The 20649-nt window shown below is 38.7% G+C and overlaps 2 protein-coding genes across 5 annotated transcripts in view; one reads left to right on the forward strand and one right to left on the reverse strand.

The window, feature by feature from the left end:
- Positions 1–20649, forward strand: part of LOC134754883 (choline-phosphate cytidylyltransferase B-like) — a 177098-nt gene that overhangs the window by 131657 nt on the left and 24792 nt on the right. For all 4 annotated transcript variants that reach the window (XM_063691343.1, XM_063691345.1, XM_063691342.1 and 1 more), the window contains exons 3-4: positions 7604–7826; positions 12303–12400. In XM_063691343.1, coding sequence (XP_063547413.1) covers positions 7604–7826; positions 12303–12400 — 321 coding nt within the window. The remainder of the gene's footprint in view (positions 1–7603; positions 7827–12302; positions 12401–20649) is intronic.
- Positions 1–20649, reverse strand: part of LOC134754852 (serine/threonine-protein kinase polo) — a 466060-nt gene that overhangs the window by 128396 nt on the left and 317015 nt on the right. The window lies entirely within an intron of this gene.

Raw genomic sequence — 20649 nt, forward strand, 5'->3', positions numbered from 1 at the left:
ACAGAGACCCCATAGGTCTACACCATACTCAATCAGTGAGTGTGCAGTAGCGAAATAACAGGTTCGGGCAACCTCTGGAGCCACTGTCTTCCCAACACGACCTAAAGCGAAGCATGCACTTCCTAATTTGCTACATAACTTGTCAATGTGCAGATTCCATTTTAAGCCCTGATGGATTTGGAATCCTAAGAAGATGGTGGAGGGTGTTTGCTGAAACATTTTTCTCTCTCTCAGTGGCCGCATACTGTGACCTGACAAATTGAAGTGCAAGAAGTGCGTCCTTTTTAGATTAAGGGCTAGCCCGTACCATGCAAACCACGGAGACAGCTGTGCTGTGCTGCCGTGATGTTCAGTCCTTTCGCTAAACTAAACCGTCAGGGGTAGACGCTGTAACAATAGCAGCAACGTCACCGGCGTACATTAGAGTTTCGGCAGCCTGAATTGACTCCGGTAGGTCATTGAGAAGTAGGGAAAAGAGGATATTTGATACTGATGATCCCTGCGCAACACCCCTCGTCACTTCCAAGGACTCCGACCTTATCTTTCCGCCGTCGCCTACTACAATTTGGGATCTATTTCTGAGTAGGCTAGTAAATAGAGACAGCGTTGAGCCGTGAATGCCGTAGTGCTGCAGCTTTGCCGCTAGCACAGAATGGTCAACAACATCGAAGGTCTTGGAAAGGTCACAGCACAAGATTGCGACCAGCTGTTGACCTTCCCTGGAAGCCATGATACGCCGTATTAGTTCCCGAGTTAGAGACGTCGTCGAATCGAAAGCCCTGTATGGTACGCATTCTGGCGTTTAGACAGCGCGTTCGTAGCGACTAAGAAGTTGGAGAGGCGGCTACTCAGGCCACTCTCAAGAACCTTCGATACCGCTGGGATGATAGACATAGGCCGGTATCCATCCATATTTTCTCTCTTACCTTTGCCTTTGAAAATCGGAGCTACTTTGTTAGTCTTAAGCAAAGGGGGCATATTGCTGTCCTCTATGCGGGTTGGCAATGGCATGTTGAAGAGTTCTGCCATGGCAAACGCAAGCGGGATTAAGGCTAGTCTTAATAACTTTTTGCTTATGCCGTACACATCCTTTGAGACTTTTGGTGGTATTGTTGTTGTTATAAGACGATGAACCTCATCCGCAGTAACTGGCTGAAGAGAGAGGGTTCCTGTCGCAGCTGGTCTTGCACATGTTAAATATGTTTGATGTCGTTACTGTCGTTAGGTAACATAAGGGGAGGCAAGCTTGACCATGGTATAGTATCTCTGAAGAGGAGTAATGTAATGCTAATAATAATGCGATTTCTGGGTTGTAGATGTAGATGTAGTGTAGGGACGCCTGGCCGGAGGCAGGCGGGCTGTCGATCACGTGTCGCGTTCATTCAGCCCAGTTCCCTGAAGTTGGAGCTGCAGGTTACTGTCCCGGCGGCATTCCCACACTATTCTCCTCAAATCTTCTTGTTTTCCTGCAGAACAGAAGGACATCTTTAAGTTCGACATCTTTTAGTTCATTCTCTTTCATCGTGTCTCTACCGAATATATTATATCGCGATGCCGCATACATAATACACTCTGCTAGTAAGTGAAAGCTAGTCTCCTCCTTACCACAATGTGGACAGGAGGCGTCTCTGCTAATTTCCATTATCTTAAGGTGTCTGTTGAGAGTGTTATGACCTGTAATGATACCTGTCAATAGTCTTAGACTGCTCTTACCTAGTTTCAAAAGATACCTGGTTCTCCTGTGATCTATACCTTTAATCATCATCTTCGACTGTCTGCATCCAGCCTCTTCTTCCCATACTCTCTGTGCTTTTATCTCTTTTACCTTCTCTATGACTCCCTTCTTGACATCCGCTGACATGGGCAGAGCCGGTTCCGGACCTATATATCCCGTCTCCGCCCCTATCCTCGCCAGCTCATCCGCTTTCTCATTTCCCGTTACTCCCTGGTGTCCTGGTACCCATGCCACCGTAACGCTTCTTTGCTTGCTTATCGAGTTAAGCTCCTCTCGACATTCTCTCACCAGAGAGGAGGTAACCGATATTTTCTTTAGTGCCTTCAGTGCTGCTTGGCTATCTGTGTATATTACAACAGCACCCTCTTGCTGCACACTCTCTTTTACTATACGTGCGCAATGCGCTATAGCACATACCTCTGCTTGGAACACGCTAGCATATCTACCCAGTGGTATTGATACTTTCTCTCCCAGTTTAGGGATCACTATGCCCGCTCCTGCTAGTTTCGTCGAGCTTCTTCTTGAGCCATCCGTAAAGCAGATAGTCGTCGGGTGTCTGACTTCCACCTTCCAGTTGTCTCTCTCTCCTATATGTACTCTATATTTCTTATCAAATATCTCCTGCCTCTTTATAAGGTCGTTATTGGCCATCATCATCTCAAATTTTGATAATGCCTCTCTTTGTATCAGCGCGTGTCTCTTGTCCACGCAGCTTCCCCTCCATTCCTTGCATGCTTTCATTCTATACCACTGCTCAGTGGCTCTTTTCTCCACCTCAATCCAGAGTGGCTTCAAACCTAGCATTACCTCCATTGCATGTGTCGGGGTCGTTCTCATAGCCCCTGTCATCATGAGGCACGCTAATCTCTGTACTTTGGTTAGGTCTTTTTGATATTCCTTAATATGTGCCCTATGCCACCATATCACGGCCCCATATAGCACCCTGGGTAGTATTACCGCCTTGTAGATCCAGTGGATCATTCCTGGCTTCAGCCCCTAGCTCTTTCCCACTGCCCATTTCTGGGTTATGCTGGACATCTATTCCTCAGCCGTGGTGCCCTGCTGAGCTAAAAAGCGGTATCTTCAATTGAAGATTGAATGCAAATAAGTACCTTAAATTTTAATCATAATGTTCCATTTTCAGTTCATTCGTTTTTGAGATACCGCCTTTTAGTATAAGGAGGGCTGAGTGTGGCTAGATATCATTCTTGTGTGTACTTGTGTAGATGGTAGAAAACAAAATATACCAAAACAAATATTTAAACAGGTAAAGCCGAACCAGAAATATATGATCATGCGCCATGTTGCGGAATTTCATTGGAACTAATTTCTTACACTGGCAATAATTTTAATGATAGGTCGTCACTGTTGTCAGTGTCATTGTGGCGGTTTACTTGAATAATGCTTAAGTGTTGAATATTAAATAATAAATGACAAAAATGCCCAAAACTATACATAGTCAGGAGCGGAACATTGTTAATAATGTAAATAATAAACTGCTGGAAAAGAACAGTTCGGGAAATTAAACTATTTCGCTACGAAACATTGCCAAATTAACATAGAGCTGACAGGTAAACAAATCAAAATGTCATTATAGTCTGGTTATTACGACTTAGTTATTGTATAGTGTTATGTTATACAAGCGAGGAAACACAGCAACAAAAATGAGTTTGAGTTTGTAAAATATTTACTATGGGCTTTGGAGACGATCAACCTTGTTAATTGACAATGTAGCAGAACACAATGTAGTAAGGTTACGGAATATATACCTAGTAACATGAGAACATGACCATCATCATCATCATCATGGTGGCCTTTTGGTGATCCAATCTTGGATGTAGGCCTCTTCCCAGAATGGAGTAACATGATAACGAAATATTTTTTCAACTATAGAGCTGAGCTGATCTGATGGTGTGGCTAAAGGGGCCCACTGACTATCAGTCCGCCGGACGATATCGGCCTGTCAGTTGTTCGGAGCTGTCAAATTTTTGTTCTACCTGACAGGCCGATATCGTCCGGCGGACTGATAGTCAGTGGGTCCCAATAGTAGTCACACCATCTGGTATGTTACGAATTTTTTAATATGTAGTGCAAACACCGTACAATGACAGATTGACGTATTTGATTTTGACGAATAAAAAAACCAAATGACGTTTGGTTTGACGGGAAATTTTGAAATTATTACAGTTGATTTTTAATATAAATTCCGTTTAAACATATTTTTGATCAGATTTGTGTTTAGATATTAACTAACAGCGTTTCTTTATATCACAATCAACCTTGTGAGTTGTGTTGAGTTGTGCTCTTACTCATTCAACCAAACCAACGCAGGCAAGATGAAAAGCAATGGCGGCCGGGCCGCGCCGAATCTGTGTACCTTCTTGTATGTACATCGGTACAAGGACAAGGTAAGTTAATTTTCGAGTATATTATATACACCTAAACATTTATTTATTATTTCATTGTTATCAATAGCTTTGATAGAGGCTTCAGGCAAAGCATATTTATGAAATGTTGGCAATGGAACACGGAACATCGTAACTTTTCAAATAACAACCCTTGAACTAGCACCATTCTTAGTGCCCGTAAGGCCCGTCTTTAGATACACGTTGCTCTGATTATCATAAGATCATAACTAAGATACTATTTTCCGTGCCTAGGTCTTAATCTCAAAAATCAACTACAACCTGCCAAAATTAGAAATCTAATGACAAAATCCAACCACAATACGTTACCTTTGTCTACATTTTACATGAATTATATCCTGATTCACTGACTTCTTGTTACCTAACATTAAATGTGACAATAGCACACCCTTAAAATGCATGCTCAACACTTGTCCTGTTTCGCTATAAAATAACCTGTTTATAATTTTGATAACATCTTAACTGTAAATATATTTTCAGGTATTAAAAAGCTTCCAGAATAAAGTTGCGACACGGCAGGTATCGTGCTTTTCTTCGATAAGTGTTTCGATTTTGTTAATGGCAATTTTAGTGAACCTAAAAAAGGAAAAATCTACCTATGCGCTGTAACACCGATCACCGCACCACACATTGTGGATAAAAAGCTTGAATGTTCTCAAACTATGAAATATGCGACAAAAATGGATCTAAATTAAATCAAAAAGCTTTAAAGTTATTTTGGGATCAAGAAGAAGAAATGCTTCTGAATCTGAAGGTTGCCTCTGAACCTCTGATTATTATTTAAAACATAGTCAGGAAATAAATTGTTACATACTTGCTGTTAAGATATTTTCACGGAAGTGCGCGCTGTATTTGCATTTGTCTTAGTTACTTGGAATGGAACGTATGTAAATAAGTAGGTACTTATAAATAATATTTTGTACTTGATTCAACATAAGTTTTCATTTGTTTATTCTGAAAAACTGATTTATGTAGTTTTCTAAGCATATACAATGGAAATTGGTACGACAAAGATTACTACATAAATCAGTTTCCAATATTAAAATTGTTACATGTAGGTAAAGAACCCATAAGTATGTGTGTGTGTGTACATGTGTGTGTGTTTACTGCATATACAGTCTCATTAGTTGAGAGCAGGACCGCTAGGGGCAGCACTAGTAGAGACGTGAACGTGAAATGTCCCAGAGTTTCTTATCTATTACAGTAATAACATAATTATACTAATCTATGAGCTTGACACGGTTAGTGGCTTTTATAACTCTATCAGACTGGCTTCAATCCATTAGTTACAGACTTACAGTTTACAGTACAGTCATTTCACTTAGCCCATACTTAGCCTAATGGTGCTTGACATGGTTGACATACAGATGATTAAACTCTGTTTGTAAACAGTCACAGTAGATGATTAGTTTTGCTTTTTCAAACTATCTAAAGGTGCTCGCATCATCTTTTATGTAATAATTATAAGTAATTAGTTACTGTTCTTAGAAGCTTAGTACCGAAGTGAGTTCTGAATTTTTATAACGATAAGCATGCAATGCAAACACCAGTCGCCTGGCGAAGCGAAAAACGTGTAACGTTACAACGAGGCGGATTGTCAGGCGATGTGTCAAGGTTCAGCTCGGCAATTACCGCCGCCCGCCGTGTGCGATAACGAAGTGGCGCGATGTGACGTATTGCCGCGTCATAACTCATAGGACACAGTAAAACAGTAGGTTTAAACTAAGGTAAGTATGGATCACTGGCACTGGACACGGAGAAGTGGGGCATATGTACAGGAGACCGTCTCCGTTTTCACATTGTTATGTGGTTCTCAGTGATTTAACAATTTTTTTGATATTTATTCGGCAACGTTATGGAATAAATTAATAGTTTAAAAAACACTAGAAAAACACACTTTACACCATCCGTGTACAGGTCTATATACATTTTATACGCCAATAGGTTAAATACCTGTAGTGTAAATATTGACAATGTCTATGTCAATATTTACACTATTTACACTCAATATTTACAAGTCAATATATAATAGGTTTGTTATAACCTTGAAACCTGATCGTGTTCAAAGTCCATTACGTGACCTTTCTCACAAGTGCAAGCACGACTATGATACGATATTCCATCATGGAATGCCAGTGCCTATCTTCCGGCTTCATCATCAGACCTTGAAACCTAATCGTGGTCAAAGTTCATTACAGGACTTGTAACAAATTCAAACAGCTATGATACGATGTTCCATTATAAAGTTCCAGTTCATATCTTCCGGCTCCATCATCAGATCAGTTCGACAGTACCATATTATTGTATTGTCATCAGAACTACATACAGCTGCCAATTTTCATGACGCTACGATCCTTGGAAGATGGTTAAAAGTTACCAACCTTAGATTCCATTACACAGTTACATACAGGTCAACCTAATAAAAGCGTGTTAAAAAAGCCTTTTACGACTTCTATGAACAGTTACAGCTGCAGAGAAAAGGTACCCCCCCCCCCCCTGCATATAAGTTTGTATGCAAAAGTGCTAAACGAATAGTATTACCCACTGCACATACGTGTATTTTGCTGATATTTATATATTTGCTGTATTCAAAAATGCCGGTTTGGGTAAGCGGTTTGGGTCCTGGACGGCAACCCTTCCTGTTATTCGTTTAGTTAGACGATAAGTAAGCTTATCTTGTGTGCATTGGAAACAGGATGAAATAAAGAATAATGTTGGTTAGTCGTCGTCCACAACGTGACCTCGGTGTCCCTTACCATGCTGTCCCTGGCTCCACAGAAAACCAGCGCCGTTGACCACGCTAGTCGTGCTAGCTGCATTGCTGAGTGGAGACCATTTTGGCTTCACATCTCTATTTCTACTGTTTTGTTTATCTTTGCCTTGTATTTGCTATATGTGTTATTTGTATTGATGTGTTGTCTGAATAAATGATTTATATTTTATTCTATTCTATTCTAGAACTTTTGATGATTTATTGGTAATTTGGTTAGAAAAGCTTCACCATAGACCATAGATCTGTGATCTACACTCAGAGAAATAACGAATATAAAGTAATATACCTGGAGGTTAGGGCAGCACAGTTTCTTCACCAAGTCGTGTGGTAATGAATGAATGAATGATTTATTTGCATATGAATATTGGGTTACATATGTAGGTGTTGGGTACAATATTTTGAGTTTGTTTCACCAAGATTCTACCTATACAGGTGTACATGCACTGTATATTGGCTTGATTCGCTACTAACAGTAGTAGAATTTCGCCAAATCACAGAAAATTAATAATACTACTTAATTATAATAATTATCTTACAACATAGTTCAATTTATACAGTTTATACAATGTCCAGTTATAAAGTTACGCCATTTCGAATATAAAAGTCAAAGTAATTGAATGACGACATCGAAAGGACAGAAATGTTACAGTTTGTGTGTGGTTGTTGCAGACACTGATGACGGCGGCGCCGTTCAGCACGGACCCGATAGCGGTGGCCGAGCGTGAGTGCTGTGCGTACGGGCGAGTGGCGCGCGCGGCGGCCGCGGCGGGCACGGCGGGTCGCCGCGTGCGCGTTTACTCGGATGGCATCTACGACATGTTCCACGAAGGTCACGCGCGCCAGCTGCAACAGGCTAAAACTGCCTTTCCCAACGTCTACCTCATCGTCGGAGGTCAGTTTCAACATCTTCCTTATCCCGTTATCTTCCATAAAGGAATAGAAATTCCATTCCTATTAGGTACCTGCCTAAGTTAACAGTTGCCAGTTGTATTTAGAAATATTTAGTATATCCCTTTTTGTATACTTAAAGTTTAAATGAGAAAATAACATTTCGCACATTTTATTTACACACAATAAAGCATAATACATATCTACTTAGTTTATAACTATACTAGCTGTTGCCCGCGACTTCGTACGCGTGGATTTGTATGTTGGTGGTTATTATAAATATTTTACGTGAGCATAGAACATTATGCAGCAAAATATATCAGTAGGGACGGTTAATCATTTGTTAATAATTATACAACACATGAAATTTGTCTTTCACAAACTACGAAGTTCAAGCTCCTAACTGAAAAAAAAACGTTGAATTTCCAAAAACGTCGAAATCACTTTTTTTTGTAATCGGCTATTATGCCTTTCTAAGAAGTTTCAGAGCATTTGTAATGGATTCAAACCTTTAACCTCTTTTTAACCCTTTTACCCCTTTTTAACTCTGAAATTACTTTTCCTGTATTCTAATAATATGCCCGTATAAAGTTTTCATTCCCGCACTTGATAAAATTTTAGTTGTCCATACAATCTTTGAACCCCTTTTTCACCATCTTAAGGGATGAATTTTCAAAATTGCTGAAATTACTTTTCTTGTATTCTAATAATATGCCCTTATACAAAGATTCAAGTTTCGCACTTACAACAATATTTGTTCTCCATACAAACTTTCAACCCCTTTTTCACCACTTAGAGGGATGAATTTTTAAAAACGCTGAAGTTTTCTTGTTTTTAATACCTTGTTTCTAATACCTTTTTGCAGTTTCAAGTTCCTAGCTTAAAATAAAATTTGAACCCCAAGACAAACTTTCATCCCCTTTTTAACCCCCTTAGGGGTTGAATTTCCAAAAACTTCAAAATTTCTTTTTATTTGTAATCGGCTATTACGCCTTTTTAAGAAGTTTGAAAGCATTTGTAATGGATTCAAACTTTCAACCTTTTTTAACCCTGTTATGGGATGAATTTTTAAGAACGCTGAAATTACTTTTTAGGGTTCCGTACCTCAAAAGGAAAAAACGGAACCCTTATAGGATCACTCGTGCGTCTGTCTGTCTGTCCGTCTGTCACAGCCTATTTTCTCCGAAACTGCTTTACCAATTAAGTTGAAATTTGGTATACATATGTAAGTTTGTGACCCAAAGACGGACATGTAACGTAAACAAATGAATTTTAAACATGGGGGCCACTTTTAATTTTACCACTTTTGGGGGGTAAATGAGAAAATTAAAAAATAAAGTTTTTCAAACTATATCGTGTTACATATCAAATAAAAGAGCTCATTGTTTGAATCTCAAATATTTTTTTCTATAATTTTAGGATAAACAATTTAGAAGTTATTCAAGAAAATAGATAGGCCAAAAATGACCACCCCCCCCCCCCCTTTATCTCCGAAACTACTGGGTATAAAATTTTGAAAAAAATACACAAAATAGATCTTATCCTATAGATTACAGGAAAACCTATTAGAAATGTGCAGTCAAGCGTGAGTCGGACTTAATTACTTAGTTTTTGATCCGACCCCTACGGGTTTCTTCAAGACATTTCACTAACGTTTTACATTAAAAATACATTGTTTAAATTGTGTAATGTACGGAACCCTTGGAACGCGAGTCCGACTCGCACTTGGCCGGTTTTCTTGTATTCTAATAATATTCCTTTATACAGTTTCAAAGGCAGATCAAAAAAGGCAGGATCGGAAAATATAGTTGGTCAAACCAAATTGTCAGTAAATAAGAACATAAAAAAACTATACTCATCCTTTTCAGCGCTAGCCCAGCCAGGCTAGCTCCATACTGAGTCGGGACCATTTAGTGGCTTATATTATTTATGTTGGTGTTACCTACGTGTTTTTCTCTCTGTCTATGTTTGAAATGAGATAGTCCTTTGACAAACTATACTTACTGAATTGGATAGTGTAAATTGTGTTTGACTAAAAAATACAAGAGCTCTTCTAGTAAAGAAAATGTAAATGTTCCTTAACTAACTTAGCGGTTTCACACACGTGTTTTTAGTCACTCGCGCGACATAACGACACAAAAACACAACTAAAAACACGCGAGTGAAACCGCTAAGTTAGTTAAGTTAATATGTCTCACGATAGTTTAACGGAACGGATAGTTTTTCGGAACTTATGTACGAAATATCATTTGATATTTACCAGTCGCTTTTCGGTGAAGGAAAACATCGTGAGGAAACCGGACTAATCCCAACAAGGCCTAGTTTCTCCCCTCTGGGTTGGACGGTCAGATGGCAGTCGCTTTCGTAAAAACTAGTGCCTACGCCAATTCTTGGGATTAGTTGCCAAGCGGACCCCAGGCTCCCATGGAGCCGTGGCAAAATGCCGGGACAACGCGAGGAAGATGATGAGTTTAAATTCGATAAATGTTCCTGGCAAAAATACATCGCTTTATTTCAACAATTGTCCTCACGCCAATATAAATATTAATTGCTATTAAAGTACTCATAGTTATGCAAATGTTTTCTTGTTTCCTAGCAGTAGTCATGAAAAGCACTATGTAATGCCTCGGCAGGTAACGCTAAAGATGGACTCGTATTATTTGAGGGCCTCCAAACTCACTCGTCCGTCTTTGAGCGGTTTTCCGGCCTGTCCTACAATGTACTATAGAGATATACTGCGATGGTTTTTTATACTGCCGATGAAAGAGGCAGTTAGTCTAGTCTCCTGAATTTAAAAAAAACAAACGCTACTACCTAACCACTTGTCCCTCTTACCGTTTAAACCGATAGTGCAAGCACTGTGATGTGCTGTGCCTCCTCTTCTGTATTAGTGATTCGAACATGACCTCCCCCCGCGCCCTTCTACTTAAAGCAGATACCTTTGCTTCTTATTAACTGTGCTTCCCAATAGCATTTAATAGAATAGAATTTAAACATGTGCACTGCAATCTATGTCCGCTGTGCGAGTGTTTTCCCCTATCTTGTGCATTCATCATTACCTAAGGGTCAAATATCACTAATAATTACATTATTATTGCGATAACAAATAATGAACCACTAGTTTTTGCCCGCGACTTCGTCTGCGAGGAGTTAGTAGTTTGGGTAGCCTATTTTTTATCCAATCTGCTTTTTATCGATAAAAATAAAGGATACAGTAATGCTGAAGAATTATAAAAAAAGATCCATTATAATTGATCTAAAGTTATAGGTTTCGCCTAATTTTCATTTTCCTATTGACTGTTATTATATTGCACACAGCTGTACTGTATGAAGTTGCAATGTGTACAAATAGGCTAGATGACAAATTTTCATTAATGGTATCAATCGATCAGGTTTATTTTTAGGATCAAATGTCTATATGGGACCCATTGCATTAAAGCAATACAAAAGCCAGAAATGATAGTTAAAGTCCGACAGTCGTACTTCACTCGCGAAACGCTTCTAACAAAACGATCCTTTTGTCAATTCTTATTATTAAGTTTGACATATATATATAATAAAATAATTCAATGTTTTTAAGAATAATAATAACTGCATCAATAAATTGCTCTGATATTTAGATTAAGGTAATATTTACAACTTGACAATTTAAAAGTGCTTGTTGCTAGGCCTATTTGAATAAAGAATATATTGACTTTGACTTTGATAAGTGAACGTGACGTCAAGGTCACTGAGAGCCCATCTTGAATGTATGGACAAAACAAGAAAATTGAGTTTTTGTCGGTGAAATATTGCGTTTATGTATATAGTTGTCATACAATCTTTTTTTTATAAAATGTAAGAAATCGATTGGTACCCTTACACTTTTTTCCTTTTTGGTAGTTAAAAAAATACTTAAAATTTTGAAACTTTCAAGTCCTGTATTTTTGTATTATTTCCATAAATATATCATTTTAATATCTACATTATTGTGATAAATTGCTCATTTGCTATCTATTTTACTAGATTTTGTTATAAAATTCAACATGTGTCATCATCCTTATTTACGCAAATATCTTTACTACCCCTTATCAGCTGGCGATTACACGAGTAGATACGTGTAATAACTTAAGCTTACCCTGATTTCATAATGATCTAATGATACCTACGCTCTCTGCCGCTTTGCTGCGAAGGTCAATTATAATTAGAATGTGTACAACTGTTTTTTCACCCGAGATGTGCGGGGTAGCCAAACGCAGAGCAAGATCAAAGCTGATTTTGTAACTAAGTGACCGTTTTCATTTAAGCTGTTATGTAACGATGAGGGTATCATGGATTATTAGCTCGATTGCCTCTGAAAAATGCCTTCTTAAAACATCCGATTGTAATTTGTTGCCATACACATCCTCAGCTACGTCGCTTAGCGCATCGCTGATGGAATTTCGGTGTGTATACATACATGTAGATGAGCTCACTAATGCAATGCTTGTCTAACTTGCAGTGTGCAACGACCAGCTGACGCACAGCCGCAAGGGCCGCACGGTGATGACGGAGGACGAGCGCTACGAGGCCGTCCGCCACTGCCGATACGTCGACGAGGTAACCCCCCTCTTCTTCATCTTGCAGTGTGCAACGATCAGCTGACGCACAGCCGCAGGGGCCGCACGGTGATGACGGAGGACGAGCGCTACAAAGCCGTCCGCCACTGTCGCTACGTCGACGAGGTAACCCCCCTATTCTTCATCTTGCAGTGTGCAACGACCAGCTGACGCACAGCCGCAAGGGCCGCACGGTGAAGACGGAGGACGAGCGCTACAAGGCCGTCCGCCACTGCCGATACGTCGACGAGGTAACCCCCCTCTTCTTCATCTTGCAGTGTGCAACGACCAGCTGACGCACAGCCGCAGTGGCCGCACGGTGATGACGGAGGACGAGCGCTACGAAGCCGTCCGCCACTGTCGCTACGTCGACGAGGTAACCCCCCTCTCTGTCTTTCAATCTCGAGCCTTGATTTCGGGATAATTTCTCTTGCTAATAACAATAAATAGGTTCTCTTCCAGGTTCCATTTATTTAATACTTTAAAGTGACCTACCGAGTTTCCGAAGGTCCATTGTTACCCCGACCTTGATCGGGACGCAATACAATTTGATAGCAAACCACCGTTTACACGCTAGCAAGGTCATCTTGGACGGAAGCCATGGTTGCCAGCCATGTAGCACGTGCTTAACATGAACACGTCATATAATTCGAGTCCCTCAAGGACTCTAGTTATGTGAAATATTCTACATGACTGTGTATCCTATTCGATAGGACACACATTGACCACGAACGCTGTAAAGGGTTCGAAACGTCGGAATGTAGTATAAGTTCAATATACGCGATATAATCCGTTTTCGTAGTTTTATTTCATGAGTCATGAGTAACTATCGCGGTAACCGAAGACAATATTACTGTGCTTAAGTGTTACTTTCTAGAGCCTATATCTTCTAAATGGGTCAACAAAAAATTATGAATAAAATATATATGCATCTTCACTCTATGCACAACAGTTGTAACATTTGACTTTTTTCTTGAAATTTATAGTTTCACCGAAAAAATAATAATACGACAGGCCGTTTTGCGGCTAACTTTGCTTATATATACTAAACGGCTTAATCGATTCAATTAATTTTTAAACTAACAAAAATGTTTTAACAGGTTCTACAAATACAACATAGCTTTTGTTAATCAATAAATATTTTTTTAGGAAATTGAACGTTTTTCCACTTTTCATGCGTATGCAGCCTGAAAATGGCGTGGCCAGCAGTCGTGTGCCAGCTTTGAGACGAGGAGGGTGTGTCGCTCGTCGCTCTGTGCCTTCCTTGCACTATTGTCGCTTATGTACAAGTCAATTACTATAATATCGGAGTTATTGTGGCCAAAGAAAAATAACGCTGCCTTGGTTGCGACGCGCATTAGCGAGCGCAACACGGTATTTTGCGGTCTGCTACAATGAATGTAATGATGGTAATTATAATATCCGTATATATTATACTATAATATACGTATGTTTGAGAAAACTTTATTTGAAATAAAGAAATAAATGTTTTCTAACAGACATATTATAAAGTCATTCAAGTTTTACGTTTTGAATAATGTTCCATTCCATCTCGAAACAATAAATAATAGTTTTAACATAAGCTACCTACTACTACTACTACCATGTACCTGTACCTGTTAAAACATTTTGTTTTTGTAGTTTAAAAATAATTTTAATCGATTAAGAACTAGCAAAACGGCCTATCGTATTTTTATTTACGGAAAAACTTACTATTAAGCTCGTCACAGACGGAGCGATAATCTGTCGCGCGTGTAAGGCGCCAAGTCGAGCTAAAACAAAGAGGCACGGCCGTACCATCCTTTTCTCAAAGCCACTCAGGCCATTTTCAACGTCCTGTAATTTTGTGTTGGCTAAAGCTAGAATTCTGAATTTAGTGACACATATGGCATAATATGGCTTAGATATATCCCCAAGAACATTCCATTTGAACTTGTAGTATAAGAATTATTGCACATCAAATTTGCTTACTTTTGTCACTGACACACTCAGACACTCACCGATCATCATAATTCTAAGGTACTTCTAGCAGACCCACAAGCTTCAAATTTTAATCATAGTAAGTAGTTTTCAGCTTATCAAGCCATAAAAAAACCTACAAATATTGCAATATCAGTCACGTTTTAAAGATTAGAGAAATGCATAAGTTACTTTGTAATCCCATATTAATATATGCTATTACAAAGTTACTTTTGCAGTTCCTACAAATAGTAGGTAAAGGTCTACGATGTACGATGTGAGTATGAAGATGTGTATAGTATGAGTATCGTATGGCTATGAGCATACGTCGCACTACAGCGGGCATTTTGCTAGCATGTCACTTCGTAAGGTTCACAAATCAATTTTCCAGTTGTCACAATAAAGTATTTGTACTTAGTATTTCGTACCTAGTATTTGTAATGTGCAAATCCAAATACCTTAGCAACTAAGGCTGTACGTTAGTTAGTATCTATTAGTTTATATTCCTTCAATTTTAAATAAAAATAAGACTGAATAATATGTAGCATGATTTAACAACTTACTTATTATGCGATTATATTATTAATATTTTTTCCAATATATATGACCTTTCCGTGACTTAAGTTCAGACTGTTGTCGTAGTATACTATCCATTTCAATACGTATTTAGGTGTGCAAATTAACAAATAAAGCAAATCTTTCTATTAAATAGACGCCACTGCACCAACAAATACAATAGGCAGTCATAATGACGTATGTCAGTTATTTATTTGTTTTTTAGATGGCCACTTAAATGGGCATATCAATTGTCACTTCAAAGAGTATTACACATTAAAGATTAATACATGATAACAGGTAACTATGTTACAAATATTAAGTACATGTATTTGTAACATAGTTACCTGTTATCTTGCCCGCAAAATGCCCGCTGTAGTGCGACGTATGGCTATGAGTATGGTAAGGATATGGTGTGGGATGAGTAAGGGTATGAGTACTGTACGAGTTATAGTTTGGTATGGCCATGAGTATTGTATGGGTATGAGTTCGACTACCTATATTTTAGTCAGTGCCAGGGGATTCGCACAACAACCGCACGTGCACTGCTTTACTCGTACCGTACTCGTAATTATGTGTAATGCTCGAACTGCATGTGATAAGCAAAATAATAGGCATAATAGGCAAAAAATACCTAGTAGCAAAATGGCATGTATAGTAGTTTTTTACGAAAAAACTAGAAGTCACAGGAAAAAAATTGTTCCGACTGTAACTAATAGTTTGAAATTGATTAGGTACCTATTTTATTTATCAACCAACTACTCGAAAAATATCAATAGTTTAATAGTAAGGTTACGATTCTAAAAATGTAGTACTTAGTTTATAAGTAAACTATTAATAGCATTATTTATATTTATTAATTTATTAAAGAGATAAAAAACTATAAACGCACCTTCACGAAATGCATGATCTACTCATACTCAAACGACAAAATAGCTGCAAAGCAGTCTTGCAGTCAAAAGATACACAAATACGAGTATAGCGCCATCCGCGCGCCTCTGGCCTGTCTTATTATATTCTTTGAACCTCGTTGCCGTGCCGCGAGTCACAATTCACGTACGATCGCAGTGAGCGGGGTGCGGGGTGAAGCGGGTACATTTGCCCAGACGCTCAAGGCCAAATGAGCGAGTATCGTCTTAACATTTAACTGCCATATACCTACTGTTCTCAAGATGATTCCTATAAGGTTCCATTGTTATTTTATTAGACAGTGTTCATGTGGTGACCTTTAGTCTCCATCATCAAACTAGCTTGATGGTTCCATTATGATAAATTGATAATACAATCGAGCTGATCGAGCAGTGTACTACATTTCAGCTTGTTTGGAAACCGGGAAGTGGGTCAAATTAGACTTACAAGATTTAATTTTTTTATATTAATTTATTTACAATCTTCCACAAATCGACCTAGTTCCACAGTAAACTCAATAGGGCGCGGGTACCAGACGATGGTATATGTATATAATAGACTAGACGGGCCCGCGGCTCCGCTGGTTTCTTATGTTTACTTAAATACCGACCTTACCTACTACGTAATCTGTCCCTTCAGCATTCAACCCTGCCAGGGTTCATAGCTGTGATAGGGACTTATTTGTAACCATTATTTAGATAACTTTAGTTAGCATATTTCTTAATAAACGATGTGATTTGATAAAAGGCAAGATTGTATTTTTAGGGTTCCATACCCAAAGGGTAAAAATGGGACCCTATTACTAAGACTCTGCTGTCCGGCTGTCTGTCACCAAGCTGTATCTCATGAACCGTGATAGCTAGACAGTTGAAAGTTTCACAGATAATGTATTTTTGTTGCCGCTATAACAACAAATACTAAAAAGTACGGAACCCTCGGTGGGCGAGTCCGACTCGCACATGGCCAATTTTTTCATCCACGTATTTATTAAAAACTTTTTTTTACATAAAATTATTATTTATTTTATAAGCCCAGCTGCAAAAAACGCTCATTAGATTAATTGCCGCCTTAACGAAAGTGGACGACCGCAGCCCATAAACGGCCTATTCATTAAAACGTACCTACGCGTAGGTAGTCCCCATTTTCCTTTCTGGATATTATACAGGACAAGCACTAAAACCGGCCAAATGCTAGTCGGACTTGCGCACGAAGGGTTCCGTACCATTACTCAAAAAACGGCAAAAAAAATCACGTTTGTTGTATGGGAGCCCCACTTAAATATTTATTTTATTCTGTTTTTAGTTTTTGTTGTTATAGCGGCAACAGAAATACATCATTTGTGAAATTTTCAACTGTCTAGCTATCACGGTTCATGAGATACAGCCTGGTGACAGACGGACGGACGGGCAGCGGAGTCTTAGTAATAGGGTCCCGTTTTTACCCTTTGGGTACGTAACCTTAATAACAGAAATAGTAACAGTCGAAGCATACCTAGTCATATTGGGTACTTATTAACTTAATAAAATACATATTTACATACACCGACACCACCACCACCATCCCTTAGGCCTTATCGTAATAACATACATATATCGCACCATCTCTTCGCAGCATTCCTTGAACTGATAGGCTACATAACTTGCTATCAGCTTTGTATTTTTGGTCATGGAATCGTAACTTTTGGCGCTTCTCGTCATCCACCCGCCGCATGCATGACAGTGTTTGCCAAAGCCGTAAAAGCCACTTAATAATAAAACAGAAATTTAAAACAATAAAATACAAATGATTAATAAATATGATGATAATAATATGACTTACACTTTCATACATCACAACTATGACATAAGTCATATGGCATAAGCCACTCGTATGGCCACATACTAAGGATGACAGCACTTTTTATTTTACTTCGAGTGAAAAACGCCGAAATAACTGTATACCAACATGACAAACTTATTTGAACTTACGTCAAATAATTTGGTCTGTAGCACCACCGAAACGAAACCAGCCGAGAGTTGCCGAAAATGGCCAATCGTCGTCAAATGAAGATTGTTATGAAAATTTATTTTGCTTATTGTAAATTAAATACGCAGCGAAAGCGATAGTTTTTATACTCTTAGTTCTATTCTCATATTTAGATAATAGATTTAAACGGTTTTTTTCTTATCATACATCATACAATCATTTTACCTATGTAACTTTAGTTTTGAGTGGCATTAACGTGAGGCACTTCATTCGGTTCTTGTCTGTTTGTCTGATTTAATATCTTGTCTTTTTATTAATTATATAACAATTCAAGTCTTGGAGACCCTTTACATCTCTGGATAATTTGATGATCTTTTTTATTATTATATACATTTTATCTCTGACACCTAGAGACTTTTACATCTCTAAACAATTTTAGTACTTCTGTTATTTGTATAGTTTTTATTAGTTTTTTTTTCTTGTGTAATTTAACATTTATATTTATGTAATTGTTTTTTGTAATTTTGGATTAATTTTATTGTTTATAAAAATTGACATGTAAAAGTGCCCCTGTGGCCTATTTGCTGAATAAATGTTTGATGTTTGATACGTGCGTCGTATTCGAGAAACGTGTCAAAAACTTATTAAGAAATTTGTAAGGCGCCATCTCGCTTCTTTTCTCGTTTTTGATCCCGTTCTGCCCTCGTTTTTGATCCCGTTCTGGTTTTTAAATTATATATATATGGATAGATATGTATGTCAAGGCAAGGCCGTCATTGTACCTCTTTACAAAGGAAAGGGATCACAACTGGATTGCAAAAACTACAGAGGCATTAGCTTACTCAGCGTCGACGGCAAATTGTATGCAAAGATATTGATTGAAAGAGTAGTGAAAGAAACCGATGAGAAAGTATGGGATGCACAAGCGGGATTCCGAAAGGGTATGGGATGTACGGATCAAGTCTTTTCCTTGCGATGCATAGCCGAAAAGTATTTGGCCAAAGGTCAGAAGGTCTATTGCGCTTTCGTGGATTTGGAAAAGGCTTATGACAGAGTGGTGAGGAATGAACTTTGGTCGGTACTGTCGGTCTATGGATAGAGCGGCCGTCTCATTCAGGCACTGAAATCGCTCTATGAGGATTCCAGTGCTTGTGTGAGAGTAAACGGGTCGTACACTGAGTGGTTTAGCATCGAAAAGGGTGTTAGGCAGGGATGTGTAGCGTCACCGTGGCTGTTTAATCTGTTCATGGACAGTAGTTTGCATGATTTGAGAAATGATGAATGTGGGCTGAGAATGAGTGGGCTACCCGTCAAATGTCTTCTTTACGCTGATGACCTGGTATTGCTAGCGTCATCGGGTGAAGAGTTGCAGGTGATGGTAACTAGAATGCATGGATCTTTTGAAAGGAAAGGAATGAAAATAAATGTAAGTAAGACGAAAGTTATGGTATTTGAAAAGGAGGAATATATGACAAACTGTGGAATTTTGATTGGTCAAGAAAGAGTAGAACAAGTGAAAGAGTTTGTGTATCTGGGAACATTATTCACTAGGGACGGTAAGCATGATAAAGATATTGAAAGGAGAGTGAGTGCTGGAAATCGCGTGAATGGGGCACTTAACGCTTTTATGAGCAGCCAGAAGGTGTCGCAAAAGGCACATTTGGCTGTGCATAGAGGGGTGCTGGTGCCTACACATATGTATGGTAGCGAAAGTTGGGTATGGCAGAAGAGGCATCAGAGCCAAGTGAATGCAGTGGAAATGAGAGCGTTGAGAAGTGTGTGTGGTGTGAGATTACAAGATAGAATTAGGAACAGTGTGATAAGGGAAAAGTGTGGACTGAGCGAAGATGTAGTGACAAAAATTGAGAAAGGTATGTTGAGATGGTTTGGACACGTGGAAAGAATGAGTGAAAGAAGGCTAACAAAGAGAGTGTATATGGGAGAGGTAGAAACGGGAGTTGGAAGGGGCAGACCTCGGCGGGCTTTCTCTGATCAGATCGGGGAAATCCTGAAGAAAGGCCAGGTCAAGAGCACCCTAAACCGGCGAGCGTGTATGAGGAATGTTATGAAAGTGAAGGAAGCGAAAGAGGTATGTCAGGATCGTAGCAAGTGGAAATCCGTGGTCTCTGCCTACCCCTCCGGGAAATAGGCGTGATTATATGTATGTATGTATGTATGTAGATATGTATGTTAGGTTACCACCGGGTTGATGATGAAAACTAATACTTGTACCAATATTTTAACTTTATTCGTTCGCTACCAACATAATAACAACCAATTTACAATAAATATTCCAAAACGTCTACACTGTAACTCGTCTGTACACGAACTGCCCCTTGTCACAGTGTACCCGCCTTTTAATAACAATTCAAGATGGCGGGAACCAGTGACAAGTAAGGGTCAACTGATACTCTTTTTTTAAGCTAAACGTAAAAGTAAAAAATGATCATACCATAAGCTATTAATAAATAATGATCCTTACAAACAGTGTTGCTAACAGACGGCCATTCTGATGTAGGAATGTCCCTATTCCGAATTCCGATTAATGCTCGGCCATTCTACAAAAGGCGTATGGCCTCATACAATTATTTTGAATCTCTACAAAATTAAGGATTTAATTTCAATAAACACGTCTAACAAGACTAGTCTTCTAAAATGTAACTTTAATCTTATACATCATTAATAAGCAATAATCATATAAAAATGAAACTAAAATAAAATAAGACTTTCTAGGACAATGTATCACTTTTATAATCCAATCCATTATTTCAAAACTTGTACACTCATCGTCGTCGATTTATTTATACAATTTTTCAGCGTAGACGTCGATTCCTTGCAAGTGTGCACGTCACCTTTAACGTG

This window comes from Cydia strobilella, chromosome Z (genome assembly GCF_947568885.1).
Source record: "Cydia strobilella chromosome Z, ilCydStro3.1, whole genome shotgun sequence".
In the NCBI taxonomy this organism is placed as follows: Eukaryota; Metazoa; Arthropoda; class Insecta; order Lepidoptera; family Tortricidae; genus Cydia; species Cydia strobilella.